Source organism: Lacerta agilis, chromosome 14, assembly GCF_009819535.1.
Source record: "Lacerta agilis isolate rLacAgi1 chromosome 14, rLacAgi1.pri, whole genome shotgun sequence".
Lineage (NCBI taxonomy): Eukaryota > Metazoa > Chordata > Lepidosauria > Squamata > Lacertidae > Lacerta > Lacerta agilis.
Window position 1 is genome coordinate 34,624,758 of NC_046325.1, and position 27,241 is coordinate 34,651,998.

A 27,241-nucleotide genomic window follows, 5' to 3' on the forward strand; every position below is an offset into this window, starting at 1 on the left:
CTGGATTGAAACGGACAAAAAAATCAATAATACAGCCTCTTCACTCAAACAAGGAGTTGGAACTGTGTTTAAATTTTTGCATTTTCTTTTTCTTATGTAGCGCTCTCTCTCTCTCTCTCTCTCTCTCTCTCACACACACACACACTGCGTCCACTGCCCCATTTTATGTGAGTTCAATAATATGCCCCCTTTATTCCGGAACACAAAGCAAGCCGCTTAAAAATTTCCTTTAAAAGAGGACCTCTGTGAAACAATACTTTATTCAATTTTACTTTCTACATCTAGTGACAAAATAGTTTGAATCCCACATAGGATTGCTATTTCTGCTGTAAATTACTGTAAGTGGTAGTTATAAAAATTACTAAATTCAAATGCCTGTTTTCAGGTTGCAGGGTTTTTTCGCATTCAGAAAGAACCTGTGCATTTCCATGCTCGACAAATGTATTTTAGCACATGCCTGTTTAAAGGAGCAGCTCAATGTTATTGCATCAAAGATATTTGCAGGTAAAAGCATCGTCAAGAAAATACATTAAGAAACAAGTTCCTTCCCATTAAACCCACCGCAGAAAGTGTATCTGTTACATACAAATGATTAAATGCCAGCTAGTCAAGCATTTATAAAATGCAGCAATTCCAAGTGTTGAGAAACTCCAGTTCCCAGTTTCCCCAGCATACACCAACTCCTCAGTAAATAACCTTTAACAGAAACAAAAGGTAAACTCCTCTAAAAAAAAAAAATTATTCTACCTTGCTGGGGAATAATTGCACAGTTATTTTAGTCCCTAGCTCCTTGCCAAACTGTTATATAGCCAGTGGCCACAGAAACATAAAAAGAAGAAATACCAGGGAAGGTGAGACACAATTAGAACACACCGAAATCCAGAAAAAGCTGCTAAACAAACACACATAGGCATCTGTCTAGAGAAGGAAAGGAACCCAACATGTGAACTCAGCCAGAACCAGCAAGCACCATCCACATGGGGAAATGGGCACAGCAAATCCATGTGCAGATACCAGATAACACACTAGCTTGCTGTGTTGGGATAGCTTTCAGTAACAGGCCGATGCATGAGGAACCATGTTTGATTCCACAGAGAACTTTATGCAGCAGCAGGGGGCTCACCAATTGTTATGACCCCAATTTCTGTGCAATTTAACAGATAGGGTGCACATTGTTTTAAACCAGATACATTATCTATATATCTCTATATTTAGAAAAATCAAATATCTATCACTGGGCAAATTCTTTTGCACCTGTCATTTCCAAATTGCCGACTTACACACCAACAATAGCATGTACCAATCTTCAGGCCCAGATCCTATGAAGCTTGAACAGCAATGCTTATCTGCACACAGACTTTTCAATATGTAGTCCATATGCTTGTCCCAAACTAGACTCGGCAGCTCCCACCCCCTGGAATAATTCCAGATTAATGATTTTTAAAACTGCAAGTCTTTAAATAATACCCATTTAGCACCTTCCTATTACAAGAGCTGTGAAAGAAGGAAATCTCCCCTTCTCTCGTATGCTACAATTGGTTTTAAAACCTGAATTATTGAAAGCATTTGTGTTTTGTGCTTAATCGCTTGATATTTAACTGTGCTGGCTGCACCAATTACAGGAGTGGCGTTCCACCCCCACTCCCCCATCGTGAAGGTTGGTTTTTGTTCTTTAATTTTGGCCATTTTAAGTCTTTATTTTGCCCCATTCCCAAAAATAGTATCAAAGTGCATATGCATTGCTGGCACATTCTAGGAAGCTTCCCACATATATATATGTGTGTGTATATACACACACACATATATATGTATATATACACATACTTTTTAAGAAACAAGGAGTCAAAGAATTCCAAGGAATATTGCAATTTTCTCCAATTCCCAAGCAAGTAGGGTAAAATGAACAATCCAACAACATGGAAGACAATTGCAAAGCTCTCTATATACACATCTGCATGTACATAAAACCAGAACAGTGGCTGCAACCCTGAAAATATTTATTAGCAGTCCAGTCCCACACACCAAGGGGGACTGAAGTGGGCTTCAGGGTTGTATCCTACCTGCTGGGAGTGTCAATGCAAAGAACACCTCGCTTGCTGCCGACTGAAATGTAACTTTGGTGTTTATGGGATCACTTTTTGAAGCAACCCAGTGCACGCAGGCACATGTGGAAGTTAAATCAGAACTGATGACCCACGCAACGTTTCCAGGAAAAATCCTGCGATTCACCCAGGAAAAGCTCCTTGGCGCTCTAACAAACCTTACCACATGTACACATTCACAGAAACGCTTTGAACATAATCCCATGAGCAACAAAGGCTAGTGTCAGAAGTGGTTCTTAATGGGCAATGATTAAGGTCAGGAATATAATTAGTTCATTGTAGGAAGCAAATTGCAATTCTAGGGTTGGCACCAAGAAAGAGGTTTCTTGCAGCTTTGTTCTTCACATGGCTTTCACTTTGATTTGCTTCATTTTCATTTGCTTCTTCTCAAGTTTCTTCTGCTCACGCCGCAAAGCAGCCTCCTGTTGGAAAGGTGACAAACTGCGTGAGTCCGTGTGTGTTTTGTTTGTAAAAACAAAAGTATGAATTCAAAGTCATCAAGGAAATAAAGTTGGGAGTATAGGCTAACGGTTTTTCCAGATAATCATTTTGTTGTGCCACAAATGCAACCGTGTGTGACTCGGTTGTTGTGGGTGATCCAAACATCTATCCCACATCTTGCTGTTGGGTGGGGAAATAAACAGTTGCCTAGTGAATTTCTGTTCTTATAAGGAAGGAGAGCAAAATGATATGACTTGCTAAGGAGGTGCAACTTCCCACTGAATACCCAGGCTGGCTGGAAGCCAAAACACTGCAATAATCAATCACTAAGAAAATATGGCCAGGTAATCCACTCTACAGCTGGACATGCAAGAGTCCCAAGTAGCCCAACCTACCACAAAACCCGAACAGAGAACTGACTGGTTTGACATTGGCAGGAACCGGGCACAATGCTCTCCTGTCTACAAGAACAGAAATGTACCTGGTAAGATTTTCCTTCCCTCTCTTCACAGGCAGGAGGACATCCAACAGAGGAAATTGCTACCTCCTAAGCCAATCCTGGTAGTTACCAATTTCTACTGCTGCAGATCTCTGCAGAATAATTCACCCAAAAGGCTGCCTTGGCCAAGGCAAAGATTTCTATCTTTATAATGTCTTGTGACTGTGTAATTGGAGGCCCTACAAAACTCTACTAAGGGGCTTCTCTCTCAAAGGACTACTAAAGCTGCTGCACCCATTAATAAAATTGACTAAAATTACCATTCAGCATTGCTGGGGCATAAGCCAGAGCAAAGGATTCAAAGCCATCTAGGTAAGAGTTGCCAAGAAAGGACAAAAAGGAACAACAGTATAAAGTATATTGAAATAAAGCTGAGAGAATATGGAATGATTAGAATAAGCAGCGGTAAAGGGTTAATAAAACGAACCATGGAAGGGGGGAAGGAAGTCGATGATGAATGTATGGTTTGTATTTTGGTAAAATGTCAACGTGCAAATTTTGTAAAAATGAAAATAACAAGTAAGTTCTTTTTTTTTAAGGAGCAAACAAGTCTCTGCTAACATATAGGTTTTGTGCAAGCCACAAGGCTTTGTTGGATATTGATGTTTCCTCCATGGGGTTGGAAAGTCACAGGGGGAAAAGGCACTACCACCTGCTGAGCTACTTGGAGGGCCAAACCTGTATTGGGGGATCATGCAACCATGTTGTTCTGAAAAATACAAAGCTCCGTCTGGAGAGATCTTAAGGATATAGCGCCTAGAGCCTTAAAGCATGTAGCACTAAGGGGCTAGAATGAGGAAGCATAGGTGGAATGCTAAGACCCCACATAGGAACCTAATGGGCCAACAGAGGAGAAAACAGCAGAACAATTTTGAAAAAACATCTAGATCAGAGGGTCAATGATATCAAGTGACCATCTAAACCCCCAAGAGTGCCTGCAAAAGCTGACATCTTTCATTCTGGGATATTGGGGCAGACACCCAAGCTCAGCTCAATCTGGAGGAAAAGCAGGGTGCCTACAAACTTAATGTAAAAGGCAAGGTGTACACAGGTGGCTATAGCTGGAGCTATGGAAGCTTTCCAAACGGCTTCATGGGGAGCACAACTTCTCACTTTAATGACTCACTTAAAAAGTTTATCTCTACAAATCACTTTCCATGGATTAATCTCCATTGTATATCCACCGTATCTGCTATTTCTGCATGCAAACAGAAGCAGAAAGTGATGCATTCTTCCCATTACCCATTACCATGTATAAACTAGACAAGCAGAAGTGGGGGGACGGTGACACATGGGTCACCAATGAATTTTACAGTAAGTGAGCATTCAAAACTTATAATGCTTATTTTAAACACACCAGAGACCTCAGAAAAGGGTGTGCTCTTAACCTCACAAGCGCCAGCTAGCCTAGCATTTTCCACTATGCTCAAGTACAGGGTTTCCCAAACTTGGATCGCCAGCTGTCTTTTGGACTACAATTCCCATCATCCCTGACCACTGGTCTTGCTAGCTAGGGATGATGGGATTTGTAGTCCAACAACAGCTGGAGACTCAAGTTTGGGAAACCCTGCCCTAGTACAATGAGGCTTGCATCTAAAAAGCTCATTTTACCTCCAAGCGGCGCTGCTTCTCTGGATCTTCCTCATTCATTATTCTCTCTTTCTCGGCCCGTTTCTTCTCCTCCCGGCGGGACTGAGCGGCCTCTTGTCTTTGCACATGAGTCAGTTTCAGAAAGTTCTCTTCTACACGTGCCCTGTTCTTATCCGCTTTTTGTTTGCCCTTTGCCCCGAAGCAAGGGAGAGACACAAACAAGTCACAGTATGAGCAAACCCTTAGTGCATCAGGCAGTGTGGCAATGAGCTCAGCACGGGAGATAAAAATCTCTCGATACTCCTATCTGACAAAACTTAGTCCCGAACCGGTCAAAACTGGCTGGATTACAATATTACACCACACTACTCTGACACGTTTACGCGAGTTGCCCTCGATGACTCTTGACTGAGAGTGTCGGCAGGTACAGTGCATAGTCGCTCTTCCCTTTCTAAAAAGAGTACCATGCAACAATTATCCAGCACTGAAACTGGTTTTCTGTGTTCTTCCAAGCGCATGTCATTGTGCTGGTTTAACATTTACAGCTTGACGTTACCTGAACCCTGAACATCTAAAGCTAGCCCGCAGGCCAAATCAGATCCAACAGGGCCTAATTTGGCTGTGAGGTTGTTTTCCACAACTGACACTCACCTGCCCCACACCTGTATATTTGGCTACCAAAAAAATAAAAAATAAAAATAAAAAAATAAAAATAAAAATAAAAAAATCAGTAATGTTTTAGCTGATCAGCACAAACTATCAGCTGATTGGTGCTGATAAGCCCTGCTGAAATTGGTAACACTATCAAGCTCCCAACTGGGAACTCTGTAGTACAGCTGATCCCTGACCAAAGCAGCACCTACTATGAGCACCAAACAGCTGATTGGCACTTACAGCCAGCCATGCAGAGAAACACCATCTTTGCCTGCCTGGTTTGACCAGCAGCTGCTGCTGCAAATCTCACTTCCTTTGCCTGCAAAGCTTGAAATATAACTGCGTGGGCCAAGGAAAATGCTTGCCATAGTCGTGGCGGTTACACCCACTGGTCAACGTGGGCCACAATGTTTAGGGGAGGTCAGGATCCAGTCCACTGACTGAATCCATTCCCCACTCCCCAATCTAAATGACCTCTATATTCCTTCTCAGCTATATCATGTCCCCTTGCAACTACAGGTGAAACTCAAAAAATTAGAATATCATGGAAAAGTCCATTTACCAATATGTAAGCAATTGTTTTCATTAGCTACTGGAGTTTAATATATGAGATAGACTCATGACATGCAAAGCGAGATATGTCAAGCCTTTATTTGTTATAATTGTGATGATTATGGCATACAGCTGATGAGAACCCCAAAGTTGAAATTGTTAATTTGGGGTTCTCATCAGCTGTATGCCATAATCATCACAATTATAACAAATAAAGGCTTGACATATCTCGCTTTGCAGGTCATGAGTCTATCTCATATATTAGTTTCACCTTTTAAGTTGAATTACTGAAAGAAATGAACCTTTCCACGATACTCTAATTTTTCGAGTTTCACCTGTACCTGTAATGCTAGTCAGCGGGAAAAGGCGACAGTAATGGAATTATCAAGGATTCTGTAAACTGTACTTTTAACAAGAGCCATACACATCGATTAAGCACATGACCTACCTCTCTGTTCAGACGGAATTTTTTTGCTTTGTCAATGGAATAAATAACCATGTTCATCAGAGGCAGCAGAGCTTCCATATCTTTTGGGGAGGTGTTGCCTGACCCAGGCACTAGAAAAAAGCAAAAGTAAAATTTCCTAAGCTTAAAGGCATTGAAGAAAAGGAAAAGAATTCAGAAACAACAGTTGGAACAGAAGTGTCTCTGCATTACTCCACTTTTGGAGCGGAAGTTTTGATGGGCGCTTCATTAATTAGCTGATTAAATTAGTTTATTATGGAACAGTTTATCAAAATTTTATACAAGGGAAAAGGTAGTTCTAAAGCAAAAAGCATATGGTTTTTAAATCAGGGGTGGCTAAACTGTGACCCTCTAAGCTGTCATGTCTTCCCTGACCATTGGCTGATGGGAGTGTAATCCAACAACGAAGAGATTACGACCCCTGTTTTAAACACTGTCTCCTAAACAGAATCACTGCATCATTCCAAATTCAGGTAGGTAGCCGTGTTGGTCTGACGCAGGCGATTTTTTTTTTAATTGCCTATTGTGCTCCATTGTGCACAAAAATCTGAGGAAGTATCTGAAGAAGTGTGCATGCACACAAAAGCTTATACCCAGAACAAACTTAGTTGGTCTCTAAGGTACTACTGGACAATTTTTTAATTTTTTTATTTCGACTGCATCATTCCAACTCACCCACACTTTTAGAATCATTGACTGTCATAACCTTTGCACACAGCTGATTTTCCTGCACAATTCATTGACAGAGGACAACTATAGATTTTTTTCCAGTATTTAGAAATGCTCTTGCCAAAAGATTCTCTAGGACCCCCCATTATCTTTCCTGCTTCACCTGCATTGGTATGCAAGAACAAAGTTGTGACTGTGATTCTGGGACACTGCCCTATTTTGACCTCCCTCTTATAACAACGGGGGGGGGGGGGTGAAGACTACTACAGTACTGAAAACAAATAAACTCTTACCCACAAGACATTACAAGTTATATTTTTACTGTGAAATGTGCTCCCAATTTATAACATTTTACACCCTCAAGAAAAGTAGTTTGAAAACAGGCATGGTTGCTTACCATTAAAAGTAAACAATAGTGTCTTTTTAGTTTCAGGCAGTTTCAAAGGCTGACCTTCCCTAGCAGAGAACAACAACAACAAAAAAGCATTTGTGGCAGGATATTACAAAATGCAACAAATAAAGGAAACCTGGCAGTAACTAAAATCACCATAGGCGAACAGATGATGGACTCCTGTTTTGGGTGTGTTTACACACATTCTTCATTATGGCCAGTCTAGAAGATTTTAAGCTATCGCAGAAATTTCCTGCAAAAATTTGAGTGCTCTAGGACTTGCTTTGTAAGTCGCTTTGTGGTGAAAAAAAGCAATGAATAAATTAAACAAGCACCACTTCCTTGCAGGGCATTTGTGAATACATTTCCCACAATAAACCCCACCGGAAACACTGGTGAGAAAAAAAAATCTGATTAGACAATAGTCTCTCTTGCCTCCACTGCAGAGTGTTAAGGCACTCAAGAGGAAACATCCTACAAGAAGCCCAACTGCATCCTGGTGTCCTTTACCAGCAGTGGAGAATCTGTCATGGGAATCTGCTCCTTCCACAGAGAAGGAAGACCGTTACCTCTAACGTGCTACAAAACAGACCACTTAGCAGAGTGCTGCGGGAAGCATGATGGTCTAATGGGCAGTAACTGGTACACAACCTATAATTCCTTCTGCGTATCCTTCTTCAAGCAGCTGTGGATTAGCCAACAGATGGCTCAGGCACCCCCAAACTCAGCCCTCCAGATGTTTTGGGACTACAACTCCCATCATCCCTAGCTAACAGGACTAGTGGTCAGGGATGATGGGAGTTGTAGTCCCAAAACATCTGGAGGGCCGAGTTTGGGCGTGCCTGAGCTGGATCATATAGCTGCTCTAAAAAACCCAGTGCTTTCTTACTGACTGGCCATTTTTTAAGCACTCCCACTACACATACTGTAGAACTGACCTCTGGTGCTGAAGAGAAGCCAAAGGCAAAGCCTGCTGTAAACTAAATAAATTATGTGACCAGGCCAGTTTGGAATCCCCAACTCTATTGTGTCATACTTACTCTTGCATAAGTTTTGGACCGGAAAACTGGTCCGAAAAATGGACGGACTCAATCTTGTCAGCGTAATGGGTGAGGTAATGGATCATCTAGAAGAAGAAGAAAAAAGATCTGGAATACAGTCGTACTTTGAAAGTCGAACAGCTTAGTTCCCAAACGTTTTGGCTCCTGAATGTCGCAGACCCGGAAGTGACTGTTCTGGTTTGCGAACTATTTTTGAAAGCCGAATGTCCGATGGGGCTTCCGATTGGCTGCAAGAGCTTCCTGCAGCCAATCAGAAGCTGTGCTTTGGTTTTCGAATGTTTTGGAAGTCAAACGGACTTCCGGAATGGATTCCGTTCGACTTCCAAGGTACAACTGTACCGTAACGTAGGAAGCTGCCTTAGACCATTGGTTCATCTGGCCCTGTACTGTCTGCAGTGACTGTCGGTGGTCCTCCAGGGTTCAGATAGAGGGCTCTCTCTCTGCCCTACCCAGAGATGCCAGGGATTAAACCTGGGACCTTCTGCAGAGTAAACAGATGCTTTTACCACTGAGCTATGGCCCTTCCCTGCTTTGTCCTAAATGAAATGCTCCTAGAAAGCACTCTGAGGAGTTCTTCTTTGCTTATGAAATAGTTTACACTACCAGAATAAACTACACACACCCCCAGTTGCATCCATAATGATGCAATCAGCACCACAAGATGAGCCATGCTGGGTCAGATCAATGGTCCAGGATTTTATTACCAAAAAAAGGTCCATCAGATGTCTCTGGGCTGACACTGTATAGAAAGCCAGGAAATCTTTTTAGGGTACTGATAAAAATCTCAAAAGATCCTAGCAAAGTACCTGGGTATAAAATCAACTTGAATAAATCAGAACAGTTTGGTTTTATCCTACTGAAAAGGAGTGAAGATGAAATGGTAAACAAACATAATGCACCCTGAAGATCTTTTCGTATCTGCCTAATCAAAATGGAGACCAGCTGACTGAACTCAAACACAGTCAGCTGCTGCAAGAAACAGCAGCTTTCTAAAAGAAAGTGACAAATGAAAAAAAATGTATGGGCTGGGTAGATTTTCAATGATTAAAATGAAAATGTATTACCCCAAATCCTATTTTTATTCATGAATATGCCACTAAAGAGAAATAACATATGACTCACAAGATGACAAAAGATACGGCTAAATTTTATTTGGTCAGAAAAGAAGCCCAGAGTGCCCAGAGTCAATGTAATACCATATCAGCTAACATGACAAGGAGGGCTTTCTTTCCCCGTATAAACCGCTATTACCATGTGGCTATGCTGTTGTATTAGGAAGAATGGTTGCAGAATCCAGGAACAATAATATAACAATGAAACATATTAGTTGTTGCTATGGCATTGTAACCCCAGAGAGCTATCAATTAGGAAAAACCCTGAGCCCTGCATTAAAATTTCTTCACTATATAAAGGAGGGAAATAGTAAAGGAGAAGACATCTGTTGGCAGCCCTTAATTTGTGGAATGCCCACCCCACAGAGGTACGTCTGGCATTTTCACTATACAGCTTTTGGCAAATATTGAAAAAGTTTTCATTTTGCACCCTATTCCTGTTACTGTGGTTTGTTTGTTTGTTTGTTTTGGGGGGAAGACAGATGCTTTGTGCATTTTATTCCTGGATAAAAACATGTAATTTCTGTTGCAGATTACACTGCCCTCAAGAGCCTCTTTAGCAGTCAGATTTTTAAGACTGTGGTTTGTTTTAACCTTTTTTTTAAATACTGGGCTTCAAATTGTTGCAGCCTGCCCTGTGACCTGCTGGTGAAAGGCGGGAAGTAAATTTAAAAATCTTTATCACCATCCTGGTCTTGTGTGAACTAACGGTTGTATGTTATAACGAAGAATTGGAAAACAAGGGACAATTAGGGAATATGCAAATATGGGAGAAGTATGGTCAAACTTGGAAAAAATAGTGGGAGGTGGTACAATAGTCTAAGACTCTTTCCCATAACACCGGGGCAACCCTCAAATTATCCACAACAGCAAGGTATCGTTCTTGCTGCAATTGGGAACGTTAACCCCTGCCCACAAAGCTGAATGTTCCATTTTTCATAGCTGTCCAAGACAGAAGGATTCATTTTGGGGGGGGGGGAATGAGTAAGGTGGTTCCAAGGTGCAGTTTTGTAGATGGCGACCTCAGAAGACAAAGTTCAAGCATTTGAGCGCCCTGTTATAGCTCTCATGAGAGTACACACCAACTATAGTCTGAAAAAAAATTATCTTAAAAAATAACCACACAAAAAATAACCACATTACCTTGGTATCCATCATTCCTTCTGTGACCTCACCCATCTCAGACAGGATAGCCAATGACTCTGGCAGCCCATACTTCACTGCGGTCTTGGGTTTGTCACTGCAGAACTCACTCTGTCAAGAAGAAATTGCCATGTTATGACAAGCATGGTCTGGACTGTGTCTACCTCCCCTTAAATAAACAGGTGTTCGCACAATTTACTTAAGCCTTAGGAACTGGTTTAAGTTCCCAAGAGCTAGAACTGAAGCCCTGCTCAATTCACAGACTGCCGCGTGCCTCTGAAGACTCAACAGACCCAAAAGAGAAAGCATGCACATGCATACACAACAATTTTGTTTTTTATTACATTTGTGGGTGGTTTTTTTTAACAACCTCCCTGAAGCCTCATCATACGTTAGGGTATTTTAATGGCATGTCAAGGTAAACTATAAAGACAAAAATGCTCCAAATCAACAAACTTTATCTCTTTTTTATAACTGGCATAGAGGCTGAATCTTGAAATTCTATAGGCACTAAAGGGAGTTTGAATTAATTCTTATGAATGACAGACTAAGGTGAGCACATATGCTCATCACTCAGGTGTATCACCTGCACTTTAATAATACAGTGAGTATAAAAACTCGTTTTCATCATAAAGGAAACTGGGTGTACCACCAATGCTTTTCCTCCATCCTCTCTTTGCATGTTGAAATTCCTTCCCTTCTTGGCTTGAGGCAGAAAATAGAACCATGCTGTGGTTTTCGATTTTGGTTTGCTGAGCAAGCACAAACCACTGTTTGCCACAAAATGGCACAAAAAACTATGGATTGTGACAAACCAGGGAGGGAACTGCAGAGAATGAAGGGACGACAAAACATGAGGCAGAGGGTCCTGCCAGACTTCTTCACATAGCACTAAACCATTGCTTAGCAGTACATTTGTACCATCCCACTGTGCTGAATTACGTTCAGCGAAGGCAACGACTGCACCCAAGTCAGGGTTCTTAGCAGCAGACTACATCAGGTGGTTTAAAGAAGTGTACCATTAAGGTAATTTGGGGCCAAATGCCATCTTTATGCATTTTCAAGTACATTACGTATTTTTCTGGTTTCCTCCCAATGTCCCGGAACATACCAGGTCCTGCATTTCCTTCTGAAGCCGCACCAAAGCTTTTCTTGTCCCAACAGCAAACACGTAGGTATCCATGTCGTCATCATTCATGGTAACTTTTATTTGCTGAGCAACAGACAGAATGATTCTCACACCCAGGCTTGCACAAAAAAGGACATCAATACAAGAAAGAGGAAAGCAGTGGCCAGGACTCTATGCCATTGCCAAAAGTGTAAATAGATTCAGGCTTTACAAATGGCTATCAGCAAAGGTCAGGGTCAGGTTGGATGGGAGCCCCAAGGTAATTACAAAGGTCCTCTAAAATATAATTACAAGAGGGCATAACATAAATGACTACTTCTCCTTCATAACACAACACCAGGTGAGCAAATAATAGGTCCCCTCTAGCAGCAAGGTGTTACCACTGCTAGGACAACTTACTGCATTACTTTATCACCCTAAGCAGCGTCAAAGGTTTAGTTCGAACCACATTAAACTGAACTGCAGTCTTTTTAACCCACCCAGTAAGTGAAGCATTGCTTCGCTTAATTCTACTGTAAAGGATATTCCCAGTAAAGAAATCACAGTCCTACATTCGAGCCCCTTATGATGGCAGGGAACTGGGAGGAATTGGCAGGACAACCTCTCATTGCATGCCCACACAGCTATTCCCGTTTTGGACAGTAATTCCTAACTTTGGGTTAGGAATGAATTGCAGAGAGTATTATTAGTGGCTGGCATTGCTACACGCTTTCAGTTGCAGCATGCAGCAAGAGCAATTCTCGGTAGTTCTATACAAAGAAACACAGAATTCTGCAGCCAGAATAAATTACAAAATGTGTGTATAATTATTTTTGCGTAACATAGTCTGATTCTGATGCGGACAGTGAGCCAGGCAAGTTCTTATGTAGAGCAATACAGCCCCATGCTCCCTCTTCCAAAGTTTTGCTGATATTCCCTCAGGTTTCTGAGAATTTCAGCAGACACCACGGGTTAAGAAGTCTGCCTTCGCAGACTTAAGTGCTAGAAATTTGGGGGAGTTGCTTTTATTAACTAACAACGTTCTCAGCCTGACTATGGCAGCATTGAATCCACTCATTTCTGTGTATAACATGCACCTCAAATAGAATTTCATGAACTTAAAGCTCCCTTAGGCCACAGAACTAAACACTTACCACTTGGTCACAGGATGGCCTCATCATGCGAGCAAGAACGTTCAGCAAGTCTTGTCTCTTGAGAAACTGAAAGACAACATTTTGACCGGGGTGAAACCCTGCTGCAGACTTACAGCATAGAATGGCATGTTCTTGCAAGGCCCATTAAAGCCAACTTATCTGAGATGTACCATAGGACTCCCTGTCTTACAAATGTAAATACTGGCACATCCTGCTAGTGCAAGGAAGATCTACTGCAGCTCCCAATAATCATCTGAGCTTGGTATTTATTTATTGCTTCTTTCATATTATTACATTTAAACCCTGCTCTTCTACCACCACAGAATTCAAAATGGCCTGGTCTGGAGAAATTAGCAATATCTTCTTCCACCTGGAAACTTAATGTGTGCCATGACCAGACCAAGGCATGATTATCTTCAGCAAAGCTGCTGCTTTGTGCAATTTCAATACCACCTTCTGGGATCATTTGTGTTCTCCACACATTTATTTTTATTTAAATGCATTTGCAACCCCAGAAGCAGCTAGCCCAGTGGGGTGCAGCTTTGCTGCTGCTTACCAGGGGGAGGAAGAGGAGGAGGAAGAGGAGCAAGAGAGTGGTGAGATTTGAGCTATGCAGGCATGCTGCAGAACCAACACTGCCCTCTCATTGATGCGCCTGTGCAGCCCCAACCTAGCCACTATCTTACTGCTCCCAGCAAGCAGCACTATGCTCCTCCTGAGAAGCTGCTCCAGCAGGTCTAGCCCCGTCATGTGCCTAGTCTGCCCTTCGCCATGTGGTCCTAGGGCAAGTTACATACAGCTTAACCTAACAAGTAAACCATGTAATGCATAAACATTTCAAGATTGTTAATTAAACCAAATAAACAGCAGTCAGTAACAGCAACAGCAACACTGCAATGGGAGGAATATTCTGTCCTCATCCTCCATTTCCCGCCTGTGCAAAACGGTGTGCATTGACCCAAAATGTGTACAATGACGAGACGCACCTCAGAAGGGAGGACGTTAACCAATCTAAACAAGAGCCAGAATGCAAGCATTTGCCTAGGCCCTGTCTTGGTGGGAGATCAGGCTGGGGAGGCATGTCTGCTGAGGCAGGAAGGCAGATGAACTGCATTCCTCCTGGAAGCAGCCAAGCAGAATGGAGCCTTGCCTTTCCACATGCTCCTGTTTTCTGTCATGGTGAAAGGTGGGGCTAAGCTATTGGTTCCCCAGTTTGCTTCCGAACTTTCTCTCTCTTCTGCTCAGCTGTAGTTCCTATCGGGAAACAAGTGTTCTGTTCCTGCTCTCTTCACAGAGTTAATATTAATAATAATAATAATACAGTGAACACCACTGCCATTTCATATGGATTGTTTGTGTGGATGTCATCCCAAAGGCACTTATTGATATAATGAAATACTACCTGGGTAGTCAATTCCAAAAAGAGGTGCTGCTTGATTCACTGGCACTTACGCTATAGGGTCTTGCAATGTCTGCGTCCCACTCCACTCCACCCCACCCACCAGCCCTCGTCCTCCTGTGCTTTTTAACAGAGTGAAGTCATTTGGAGTCTGCTGCCTAAATACTCAACTTGCACACCGAGATGCTTTCTCTCATACCTTGAGCTGTATAAGCATGCCCTCGCAGCACACCCTCCCGGAGCACCACAGGTTATAAATATGTTCGTTCTCTTGGTTCAGCTTGCCCGTGCTTGTGGCTTCTTTATTTGTGCCATCATCCCCTTAAAAGAAAGCATAAGCCGATCAACGAAAGTTTATTACTGTATACTTAAGACAATGCTGCAGTATGCCCTATGGAGGGTCGCTTTTGACAACTCAAGAGGCTTTGGTCGGTATGAAATACTGCAGCCTGCCTTCCAATGGGGATGGGGTAGCTGCAACATGCTGCACCAATACTCCAGTGACTGCTGTGCCTCCATGTTGCCTTTCAGGCTCTTCAACGTGAAGTTGGGGATCTGAAAAGCCTTAAATGACCTGCAACAGTATCCCCTTTTGGAACGATCCCCAGCTCACTGAATTTGTGCACTCTTGCAAACTTGTCTTCTGTAAGTACGTCTCTGATCTCTTTGCAATCTTTGCAATCTCTTAAGTTTTGCGATCTCTAAGCAGACTGTCACTTTTATCTATTTCAGCAATGTACTCTTCCCAATTTTACCTTGCTCTTTTTCTTGCTCCTTCCAACACTTCAATGGATTTCGTGGGAGTATTGTTCCCTCTTCGCTCAGAGCTGGCCTTTCCCTAAGATGCTGCACTTTCCGCATTCAGTTTTTACCTCTTCAACCCCTGACTTGATTCCCTTAGCATCTCACCAGCCTTCAGCCCTCCAATGCAAGATATGTCTCACTCCTCCGTTTGACATCTCAGCTCACACAACTGAAAACTGAAAAACTCGGGAGGAGGTTTGAAGAACTTGGCTGATTTTGCACACACTTTAAATTCATTCTCTCCTCCCCTTTTATATGCCACCTTCTTGGGACAAGCTACGCTTTGATCCACACCAACTTTATGAATCCTCAGCACCTCTCCTGTAACTCTGGTCATGTGTTGGGGAAGGAGTAAGAAGCTACTAGGCGGGCTTTAGGATGCAACTTACCAAATCAAAACTGGAAACAGAACTGATCGAATCGAACTCTAAAAACCTTTCCAAGATGTATAATTTGTTGCTAGAGTGGCATACGAAAGATGAATTGGTTAAATCAACAATGATAGATTGGGCAAAAGATGTGGGTCATAATATTATGATGGATGACTGGGAGAGATTGTGGCAGAAAGGTTTCAATTTCACTGCATGTAATAGTTTAAGAGAAAATGTAATGAAAATGGTATATAGATGGTATCTGACACCAGTTAAGTTAGCTAGAATGAATTCTAAAATGTCGGATGTGTGTTGGAAATGTAAATCGTCGAAAGGTACCTTTTATCATATGTGGTGGTCGTGTTCAGGGGTAAAGGCCTTCTGGGATAAGATTTATAATGAGCTTAAGAAGGTAATGAAAATTACCTTTTGTAAGAAACCAGAGGCATTTCTTTTGAGCATGACCAATGAAGAGATACCCAGTCAGGATAGAGTATTCTTTATGTATGCCACGACAGCGGCTAGAATTTTATTGGCAAGAACTTGGAAGGGTGAAGAGATACCGACAATTGAAGAATGGCAGACGAAGTTGATGGAGTATATGGAGCTCGCAGACCTGACCGCCAGAATCCGAGACCAGAGGGAGGAGAAGGTGTCGCAAGATTGGAAGAAATTCAAGGACTATTTATCTAAGTATGTTAAATTGAATGTTTGAATATTTGAGCAGAAATATATAGAAGAATCGGCTTTAGAAGTTTAAGGTTAGTTATAATGGTTTAGAAGAAATTTTTGATGTGATAGATCTATTTGTATAAGAAGGTTTTAAGATATAGAATACAAGTTAAGAAATATATGGGTTTAAATAAATTAAAAGAGCATTAAGATATTGAGCATAAGTTAATGGGAAAAGAAATGAAGCTACCTAAAGAGTATATATGTTTTTGAAGACAGAGGAGGGACCAGGGGAAGTCCCCCCAAGAAGTAAAAAAATAAGTTGAGAAACAAAGATAGGTATTTGGTAAGGTTTGTATAAGTTTTCTTTTTTGTATGTTATTGTTGTGTTCTATATTGTTGATTGTGTACTATGTTTTTATTGTGTTTATGTATGTTTAATGTTGTTTCTGTTTTGTTTTATGGCAAAATAATAAAAATCTTATAAAAAAAAAAAAAAGGATGCAACTTACCAACAAGGGCAAAGTTACTTTCAAGCAGCTCCCGGTGACTATTGAACCAGGCCTGAGCCAGGCGGTTGTTCTTATTCTTCCCAATGATGTAGTTCATGATGTAAGCAAGCAGCCCCGTCACCATTAAGATTTCCATGTAGTAACTCTCCCAGCTATTTTGGAGGTGGGCAGGGACCTGTGGTTGAATTTGGACATTGTTAAAATTACTTCATTTTGGGAGGAAATCAGTTGCTCAACAACAACAACAACAACAACTGATTGCAAGTTGTAAGACACCTTGTGTGTTGTTTTTTTTAAAATTCTTTTAGGAACGACCGGTTACTAAATTTGAGACAGAGAGAATATCAAATCAACACAACCTTGTGTTGGGCAGTGGCTCGGTGCTTTGCATGCCTCTCCCCATACAAACCAAACTGGACCCTGCACTCATAATCTGAGACGCTGTCTTTGTGTGCCCTTTCCATAAGAGGCCCAGAGGGCAGCAACTTGAGAACGGGCCTTTTCTACAGTGGCTCCCTGCTTGTGAAATGCTCTCCCCAAAGAAGCTTGCCTGGCACCTTCATTGCATATATTTAGGCACAAGGCAAAAACACTTCTCTATGAGCAATCTTAGCTGACTGAACATTTTGTGGCCTTTTAAATTTGTGGGAGGGGAGGGGTTATTGGTTTGTTTTTGTTTTGTATTATGTGTTCTCATTTTGTATGTTTATGTTGTGAAACACCCTGTGATCTGCGGATGAAAGGCGGTATACAAATTTAATTTAATTTAATTTAATAATAATACAGTGGTACCTTGGTTGTCGAACTTAATCTGTTCCAGGAGTCCGTTCGACTCCCAGAACCATTCGAAAACCAAGCCGCAGCTTCCAATTGAGTGCAGGAAGCTCCTGAAGCCAATCGGAAGTTGCATCGGACGTTCAGCTTCTAAAAAACGTTTGCCAACCGGAACACTTACTTCCGGGTTTGCGGCATTCGGGAGCCGTTCGACAACCAAGGTACTACTGTAATAATAATAATAATAATAATAATAATGATAACAACAACAACAACTCTGCCCCATTCATCCCTACAATTTAATGAAATTTAATTACTTTTTCTACAACTTAAAACCTGAGCACTGCCAGTGTGCTGCTGCAATGTCAGGCAATGTACAAAATATCAGTTACTAGAAAAGAATGACAGGATACCGAGCAACTGCACAGCGTCTTTGAAAGAACAGAAGATCGCTTTGGGCAGGCAACTAACTTCACATGGGGGCTAGCACCAGAAAAATCTGTATCCTTTCTGTGGAAATGGGAGGTGGGGAGTGGAAAACAGCAAACGCAAGAAAGCTCATGAAAAATTACATCCAACTAAGTCATACTCAAGAGCAAACCCACTGAAATCAACCCACTTATGCTAGCCGAGTCTGCTGATTTCAACAGGATCTACTTGTTAGTATTATTTGGTTTGAAACAACCCAATGAAGCTTAGTGATGTTGAATTAGGTTAGGGCCACTATGAGCTACTGTTAATTAGGGGCTACATGTAGAACTCTTAGTACATGGGCTTACATCAACAATTGTTATAGGATCTTTACTCTTGCCAGGAGATGCATCAGGTTTCTCCTCATAGCCTTCAAACTCTTCATCGTCGTAAGGTTCACTCTCTGTATCACCTTCCTATAATAATCAAGCAAAAAAATTACAGAAAAATGTCAGATGTTTCAATGAAGTAGACTTCTACTGTATCTATATTTACTGTTGGAATTGCCAGTGGATATAGCTTTAAACTGAAGGTGCCGCCCTGAATTGTGACATTTAATCCTTATAGTTTAATCTTCCTTTGGAAAACTCAGAGCAGCTCACATAGGGCTCCAAAATAGTATCCAATTGGGCCCCTGAGCAAACTGAGATTTTGGATTAAATATAACAGCAGCATGTGCCTTCAGGTGATTCAGAGTAGCTCGGCATAAGACATTAAACTTGCTTCTAGGAAACCCGGTAATTGTTTGCAATTTTCTCTGCTATGTTTGATAGCATCTGGGTGGCTGTGGAGTGCAGCACATCTATGTTTGCCTAGCTAGGAAAAAGAGGGCTGCATCTTTCATATCCACTTCTGCAACGAAACTGAATGGGATGGCCAGCTACGCTTCTTCCTAGCGCAGGCACACACAATGCAAAGAGGCGGCAATGTTAATCCACACTCGGAGGCTGCGCAAACAACAAAGGGACAACGTGCCCTACTGTAAACGTTAAAAGGAAGTTAATGCAAGAGCGCTCTCATGGTATGTGCCATTGACACCAAGTCTCCAGGTGTCTGCATTTAATAGAATCCTATCTACAGATGCTCCTCAGGTTCAGAGGCTGGGTGTTGCCCTCCATCTGGCCTCTCTCCAGGCCTCAGTCACGACTGGCTCTGTTCCATGCACTCTACAAGTGCAGTTTTGCCTGGCTGAACATATCCCCGATTGGTGATAAGACTGCCTGTTTGCCTGGAAAGAGGATGGAGAGTTATGTCTGGGTGTATGTAGAAAATTTTGACTTTTGCAGGCCTGCAATGTAGCCTTCTGAAGAAAGGAAGAGAAGTCTCATCAGCTGTGCCACCCACCATGTGTAACTAGCCCATGGAAGGTTGCCTGTGATGGAATGTGGCCCTCAAGCTGAATTACCTTCCTCTTCCCTGCCCTACTGCCTTTGCAACGCTAAAGATAATCTATAGGTCTGTGGTAACTGGAAGACAGAGCACAGTAACACCCTTGAGACGAACTGCTTAATTGTGGTGTGGCATGAGCTTTCGTAAGCAACAGCCTATTCCATCAGGTGGATGAAATGGGAGGTGGCAGACACAAACATGTGAGCTGAGGTACAGTGCAAGATCAATCAAGTTAGCAAGGATGTGACTTCAAAAGAATGAGGATGCCAAGAAGACATCTGATTGCAATGATGTGTTACTTCAATACAGCCTACATGATTGTCCGACCTGGCACTCAATCCACGTGCAGAAAGATGGTGCAGATTTGAAGTATTTAGACTGCCAGCCTACATCTATTCAGCTATCTGAACTGAGCAGGACTTACTTCCAAGTATACATGCACATGATTGCTTTCCAAGGCTTGGAAAAGCTTGCTGCAAAGACCACATCCAGCCATGAGGGAATGCTTGCCAAACCTCCTGCCACAAGCAATGCTGCATTTCGCTTCTCTACAGCAGGGGTGTTACCATTAATGCCCCAGTGTTATGCGACGCCCCTTCTCAAGAAGTTCCTATGCCTCCCCACGCCTGCTACTGTTCTTTTTTTATTAAAAAAAAACACCTCAATACTTTTGTTTTTCAAGGAGCCCCTGTGCTGACTGTTTTTTTAACGTTGCTGCTGCTTTCTGTAATGATTATTTTCCTTCAACACTTAGTCTTTTGAATTTAGGATTGCCATATGTCCTCTTTTTCCAGGACACGTCCTGTTTTTCATGGGTATACAGTCATCGCAGCAATCCATAGTTAAAAGCAGAAGTCGGCAAACATGTCCTCTTTTTTGCTCATCAAAACATGGTAACCCTAATGTTAAGCTTTGCATCTTTGTATCCCACTTTGGAAGCGTTCGTGAAAAACAGTACAGAAATGTAATCGTTAATTAAACACAACATAAAACCTGATTAATACATAAAATCTGGCTTTGCCAGTGGAATAGACTGGCCGACCTCGTAACTCCTCCATCAGCAACCTTCCCTCGAACCAAAAATGACAAAGAACAGGCCAGGCCCTCCCCCCCCCCCGGCATTATCACCTGCGCATCAGCGTCCTCAAAGTCAAGATTTTCGTCTTGACCTTCAAGCTCAACAGTGGCCTCCTCCTCGTCATCTTCGGTCGTGACAACCCGCTGGGGAGATTCGGTCACAGGATCTTCTATCACATCTTCAAACTCAGCAAAGTCATTATCATCATATTCCACAATGTCATCGCCGTCGTCAAACTCATCGAACTTTGCCCAAGCGAGGCCCCATGGGATGAAGAGAGCAGCCACCACGAAGCACACGCTTCTCATTGTTGCTGGGAATAGCAAAAAGGCAGCAAATACCGAAATCTTCAGACCTGGGAATACAGAAACATCCAGCACATGCCCCTTCCTAAAATAGCAACTCAAGAGGCCAGCAACTCCCTGTCGGCTGCAAGCAACACGCTGGGAAGTTCATCAATCTGCACTTATAGCTGCATGCCATTTACGTATCAGGTGCACAAATAAAGATGTGGTGGTCATGTTACAACACTTCTACACTATGCTCTTCTAGGAAATGTAAGACATGTCCATGGGCGAGAGAAATAGTTGTGGGCAGACACATGGTTCTACGAGCAAAAAGCCACCTCCAGCATATTACCGGTAAGACCTAAAAGGGGAAATTTGGACTATTAGTACACCTAATTATGAAAAATTGCACTGACAGGGAAGCTTACTTAGAAGCTCAAGGTACTGAAAGGAAAGAAGCATGTGGACACTTCCACTACAGACTGGTACTAACAGCTGCATATGCACAAATCTGGACTGTTTTAAGAGCAAATGCAGACAGTTCTTCAACTAATTGACATGACACCCGTGAAAGTAAAAGAAATTATAGGTATGTGGCCAAAGTCACCCTCTGTTTTTTAATAGGTGTACTACTAAATCTATGGTTTTCCCAGTAGTGATGTATGGAAGTGAGAGCTGGACATAAAGAAGGCTGGTCGCCGAAAAATTGATGCTTTTGAATTATGGTGCTGGAGGAGACTCTTGAGAGTCCCATGGACTGCAAGAAGATCAAACCTATCCATTCTGAAGGAAATCAGGCCTGAGTGCTCACTGGAAGGACAGATCCTGAAGCTGAGGCTCCAATACTTTGGCCACCTCTGTTGGGTTTGAAATTATACCTAAGCCGGTCTGATGTCAGTACTGTTTGTTTAAGAAATAGAAGAAACGGGTGCCGGTGTTTTGTTCTTAATTGGCTGAAGCGTGGGCGTTACTCTGTGTATATAAGGCTCTGTTGCAAAGCGTTTAGTGCTCCTAACCTTGGGAGTTGGTGGGGGTTTTGAAGGTTGGGAGTATGGGAGTGAAAGTTCTTAGATAAAGTACAGTTGATTTGGTGTAACAGAGTCTCTGAGAAAGGCTAGAGACTGATGGAGAGTTTTTACTTTGTTTATGTAAATTAAACTCTAGTTTGAGAAGGCCTTCTTTTTCCCCCTCTGGTGCCTGCTTTAGTCAAGTTAATTTTTCTGTTGTGTTTATTCTTTAACTCTGCGGGAAGCATACTTTAATGGGCCACTGTTAACTGGGGTGTAAGTTCTTCTTTTGCACCTTTTATTTCAGTACCCAGTTATTTTTTTCCATTAACCTCATGAGAAGAGAAGACTCCCTGGAGAAGACCCTGATGTTGGGAAAGATGGCGGGCACAAGGAGAAGGAGACGGCAGAGGACGAGATGGTTGGACTGTGTTCTCGAAGCTACAAACATGAGTTTGACCAAACTGCAGGAGGCAGTGGAAGACAGGAGTGCCTGACGTGCTCTGGTCCATGTGGTCACGAAGAGTCGGACACGACTAAACGACAACAACTACTACTAAATCTGTTGTTGACTTGTTACCCTCTGTTTTTGAATAGGTGTACTACTAAATCCGTTGTTGATTTGTTAAAACAAAAACTGAACAATAAATTACTGGGGAGGGGGAGCCACACCCTAAGTTTCGTTTTAGCTACAGAGAAGTAGCATTGCACCACACTTCTCAATTACTCAGATATAAAAGAGGAAAGAGGGTAGAGGGTAGAGGGACAAAGCCTCTTCCTGAACACACTAGAATTTGAGCTTGTTCTCCTTTCTGTCACCATAGGGAAGCCAGTCAGGTCTGCAAATCATTGGTTTGGACTACCCACCTTTTGTGCACTGATAGTGCAATCCAATGCCTGTCTGCACAGAAGTAAGTCCCCCTGAGTTCAATGGCTTAGTCTCAGGTAAATGGGTATACGATTGCAACCTATCTAATTTAAGAGCTGGATCATGAGACAAAGCATCCATATAGTTCAGCCCCTCTTTTTCAAAAGTGATCAGCAAAATGAATCTGGGAGCCCGCAATCAAAGCATGAAGTCAAAAACCACCCCGTTACTTATCCCAAACATCTAGTATTCAGAAGTACAGAGTCTGGAGACTCCATTCTGTTTAGCAGTCACAGCTAAAAAGTGCAACCTCCAACATAAGGTTGTATATATGATGACAGTGCATGCAAATGGGGGGGAAAGTTTACTTAAGGAAATGATGGACTTTGTCAAAAGTTTATTGAGAGACTAAGCTGAAAATGTCCAGCAGACAATTACCTGATCTGCACAGAATGGTAAGCTATAGTTTATTTAACAAACCATGAGTTAACAACAAGCTATGATCAAACAAAGCATGACTTGTTTCTCCAAAATTTTGTTCACTTTGCAGCTGCTCTTGTTTGCTGTAGCTTGGCAAGTGTGGGGTGGGATGCAAAATAAACCATAGTTAAGGAAGACTGCTTGGTTCAAGTCATGGATAAAAGAAACCAATGTTTCTAAGCCAACAAAAAACCATGGCTTCAGACTGGTTTGTGGGCAGTAAACAAATCATATATAAGCCTCTGGACATAGCACACAATACTAAGCCATGGTTTAACTATAGTTAAAAAAGCACTAATGTGTGAAGCAGACCAATGTTGGACTTCACTTTATAGAACTCATGCCTATGTTACAATCAGGGTGGATAAAAATCAATGATTTATTTATTTTTTTAAATCACATTTTTTAATTTAAATTGGATTTTTAAAATAAAATGCTTTTGGAGGAAAAATCTTTCTAAAGATAGTTTTCTATTTAAGTTACATTATAGTCCAAGGGCTATTCATCAGGAAATAATGATTTGTTTTAAGTTTTTCATGTGTGCTAAAACTCAGTCTAAGGTTGTTGTTGTTTTTTAAAATGGTTAACCACATCAGTTAACAAACATGGATACACATGCTATAATGTTATTGTTTTAGTTAAATAAATTGTTACATTGTTATTAAAGAAATGATTATTTTTCTCCTTCCAATAAAGTACAGCAGAAAGTTGTCCAAATATACACAGTTAACTTACTAAACCTCACAATAATTTCATAATTATCTGTCAATGTATTTCTAATAGTATAACCAAATCAGTAATTTTTGATATAACTGTAAAAACTACTCTGAAAATTTATTATTCCAAAAATGAAACCTTCATCTGGTTGTAAATATTAAGATTATACCAGCAAGAATTAGTCTTCCTGTAAAAAAATAAAAAAAAGATTTAAATCAAGCCTTACTGACTAGTGATTTAAATCAAGTCTTGCTGACTAGTGATTTAAATCGATTTGATTTAAATCAAATCCACCCTGGTTAAAATACAGCTCACCTGCTGTACAAGCAACTGTCATCGCCCATAACTCACATAACACATCTCAGTATAGTTAGTAAATTACTGTGTGGCACTGCGAAGTTCTTTCCATTTGCTGCTGGTAGAAGACTGCTGTTTTGGACAGCAATCAATAAAAAATCAATTTCACCCATCTGCAAATCTCACGTCACAGTATCGTTGGGAGCTCAGGTCCTTGTTAGGGTTATGTTACAGACTGACACTGTCAATGCCTGTTGTCAGTACCTGCCACTTGCAACACCGAAGCCTTCCGTATTCCACAGTTAAAAGGGGTAGCTCCTTAAAAGGAACTCAATCTAGGTTAGGCAATCTAAAATTAGCAAGAGCAGCCAGAGCGCTTCCCTCCATCCCATCCATCAGCTACGTTTTATAAGCAGGCAGGCTTGGGAAATAAAAAAGGATGCGTGGAGGAGAAATAGGCTGCTGTAGTGCTTTTGGCACACTCTCCCTGAATGCCAAATTGCCTCAAGTGTGCAGAGTAAAAGCTGCTTTCAAACTAAAAATGTAGCCAACTCCCAGTCTCTCTACTTGCCTCGCCGTTATTAGGGACTGGGCTGGACACTAAGGAGTGGTGGCTGAATACCGATGAGTGGGCAACTGGGAGAAGGGGAGTTGCGGAGAAAGACTAAGAAGGAGGGATCAGTGATCTGGGGGAGTCTGTAACAGCCAGGAGGCAAGAGTCAGAGGCAGGAGCTGTAGGATTGGAGAATGAAGAGCAGTGCCAGGAGAGAGAGGTCAGGCTGGCATAGCGTCAAGGACTTCCACACCTCCCTCTCCTGTTCAACCATCTCCCCACGACCAGAAGATGATTGAAGAGGGAGGAGCAGGAACAGGTTACACGCAGGCGGAGGCTTTGCTTGCAGGGAGGTTAGGGAGATAAATAAACTGGGGCTGAGGGTGGAGTGTTGGGCTTTTATGATAAAGTGGGTGTACAAATTTTGTGAAATAAATAGACAATAAAATAAAATCACCCTACCCTTAATATGCCTGGTACTTCTGGTCTTCCTACCAATATACCTATCTGTTTAGAGCAGGCACAGGTGGAAGGTAAGACTGAGCTCTTCAGATAGATTACTTGACAGTTGCAGTAGGACTTTCTGACCTGCAACTGTTTAACACAGTAACATCAAAAAGGTTTCCACCAAACTAGGCAGTCAGAAACCCTGATGCGTAGTTTAGCTGTTTGTTCTCACAGTGACCCTGAAAGTTTTGAAAGAGAGGGAGAGACTGGCTCAAGGTCAACGAGCTTTTGGAATATCTGAAAAAATATAATCAGATGAAATTGCGAGCAGCATTCAAAATATGAGCTGCTGAAGAAAAAAGATAGTACTTGAAAGTGAAGAATGTGTATGTGTTAGGTGAAATGTCTACTAGAATGAATGGGACGGGATTTAAGAACATCACGGAAGGAAAGGCGGAAAGTTTAAGAAATGTATAAGCAATTGAAAAGCTGGAATTTATATGTAAAGGTTTTAAAGTTTTATTTTTTAAAAAAACAGGTCAACCAGTGAGCTTCATGGGCAAGCAGCAATTTGAGTCCAGTGTGCCCCAACCTGGTGCCCTCCAAATGTTTTGGACCCCTGCCATCAACACCAGGCGGCATGGTGGAATTAGCGATAATGGGAGTTGCAGTTCAAAACACCCAGAGAGGACACCAGGTTAGAGAAGGCTCCTCTAGTTATGACAGCACCCTGGCTTATGGATGTACGGCTCCTAGGAGCAGCAAGTAATGGGATATCTCTGTATCTGGCTCTTCTACCCTAGCTATCATTTCACCTCAAACTCAAGCTGATGAACCACTGGATTGTAGGAAAAAAACAAAATAGGTTTATCCAAGCCTGATTAGGACTGTTCCCTTTCAGAACTATACTCAATTTGGCTGAAAAAGCCTTCCCACTCCTCCCCAACAACCATACTCAGATTTACAGATTATCCCCCCCCCCATTTCCAAGCATGCACCAGGAAATTATCTACCCTTTTTAAGAATGGAATAAATGCCTGCCGGATCAGGCCAACAGCCCATCTTGTCCAACACGCTGTCTGCACAGTGGCCAACCAGGAGCACAAAAGTGCTCTTCCCTCCAGTGGTTTTTAATTCCAAATCTGAGTATGGCAGGTAGTTAAAGAGCTTTAGCAGGTAAAACTAAGCCACATTAAGTGATTTTGGACAAGCACTGTACACTGCCAGGTGAAAAGAAAACGGAGGCTGGAAAAAAAGAAAAAATTATGCTGTCAAATTCCAGGAAGCCAGCATCCATTTTCTAAGGTATGAGAGATTATGTACTTTGGATTTTTCCACCATGTTTTACCAAACAGGTCACAAAATTCCCACACACTGAGCTGCAGGAACTTCAAGTGTTCCTATAAGAGAGAGAGTCATCTGAGCTATGTGACATAAAACAGTACATAAAACAGCATCTCTATGCCATACTGTTAAGATATTTTGTCCTCTCCCAATGAACATACACGTGTTGCACACACACACACACACACACTTCCCCCATCAAGATAAACAACCCATACCACAACCTTAGAAACCAATCTCTGCTTTTATAACCCCCCTTTTTATTATTTATATAGCTACCCAGCAATTTAAAAAAGCAACCTTGGGCAGCTTGCAAGCAACGCTAAATTGAAAAGCACTGTAAATAATAATTAAGAACAATAAAAGAGAGCGGGGTGGGGGGAGGAAGGAAAAAAGCAAAACACAAGTTATTATTTCAACACCGTTCCCACGACCGGGGTGGGGTAGGCTACACACGTGTCCTGGAGACGGACCTACAAATTCCAAAGGAGAGCGAAAGGCAGAGAGACTTTCGTCCCAGGCCTGCAAAGGGGGCAACCAACTGTCTACCCCTATGAAGCCGCTTTTTCACTCGCTTAGGAACCAGCCAGAGGCCTGGGAGGGGGAGAGAAGGGCCCAACGGACTCCCCTTAGGACTCGCCCCTCTCCCCGTACCCCGAACCCTTCAACCTGACCCACCCGGCGCAACCCCGAGGTACCTGAGGCCGGCGCTGCCGCTACAACGACGTTCCCGAGGCCCAGCTCGCCGGCCTACCGGACTTTACGCTCGCGGTTTCCTTCCTCCTCCTCCCGTAAGGTACGCGAGTTGCGTAAGCCTGCGCAGGCGCCC

The 27,241-nt window shown here is 42.2% G+C and overlaps 1 protein-coding gene across 1 annotated transcript; it reads right to left on the minus strand.

Annotated features, from left to right (window-relative positions):
• Positions 1-1,850: 1,850 nt before the first annotated feature.
• On the minus strand, positions 1,851-27,215 carry CCDC47 (coiled-coil domain containing 47). The gene is made up of 13 exons (XM_033169034.1): positions 27,111-27,215; positions 20,463-20,725; positions 18,254-18,361; positions 16,701-16,875; positions 14,541-14,662; positions 12,943-13,008; positions 11,792-11,893; positions 10,681-10,791; positions 8,405-8,490; positions 7,371-7,429; positions 6,287-6,396; positions 4,654-4,821; positions 1,851-2,524 (listed from the first exon to the last, which is right to left on the minus strand). The coding sequence occupies exons 2-13, from the start codon at positions 20,718-20,720 to the stop codon at positions 2,444-2,446; spliced, it is 1,446 nt and encodes a 481-aa protein (XP_033024925.1). The 5' UTR covers positions 20,721-20,725; positions 27,111-27,215; the 3' UTR covers positions 1,851-2,443.
• Between the last annotated feature and the right edge of the window lie 26 nt (positions 27,216-27,241).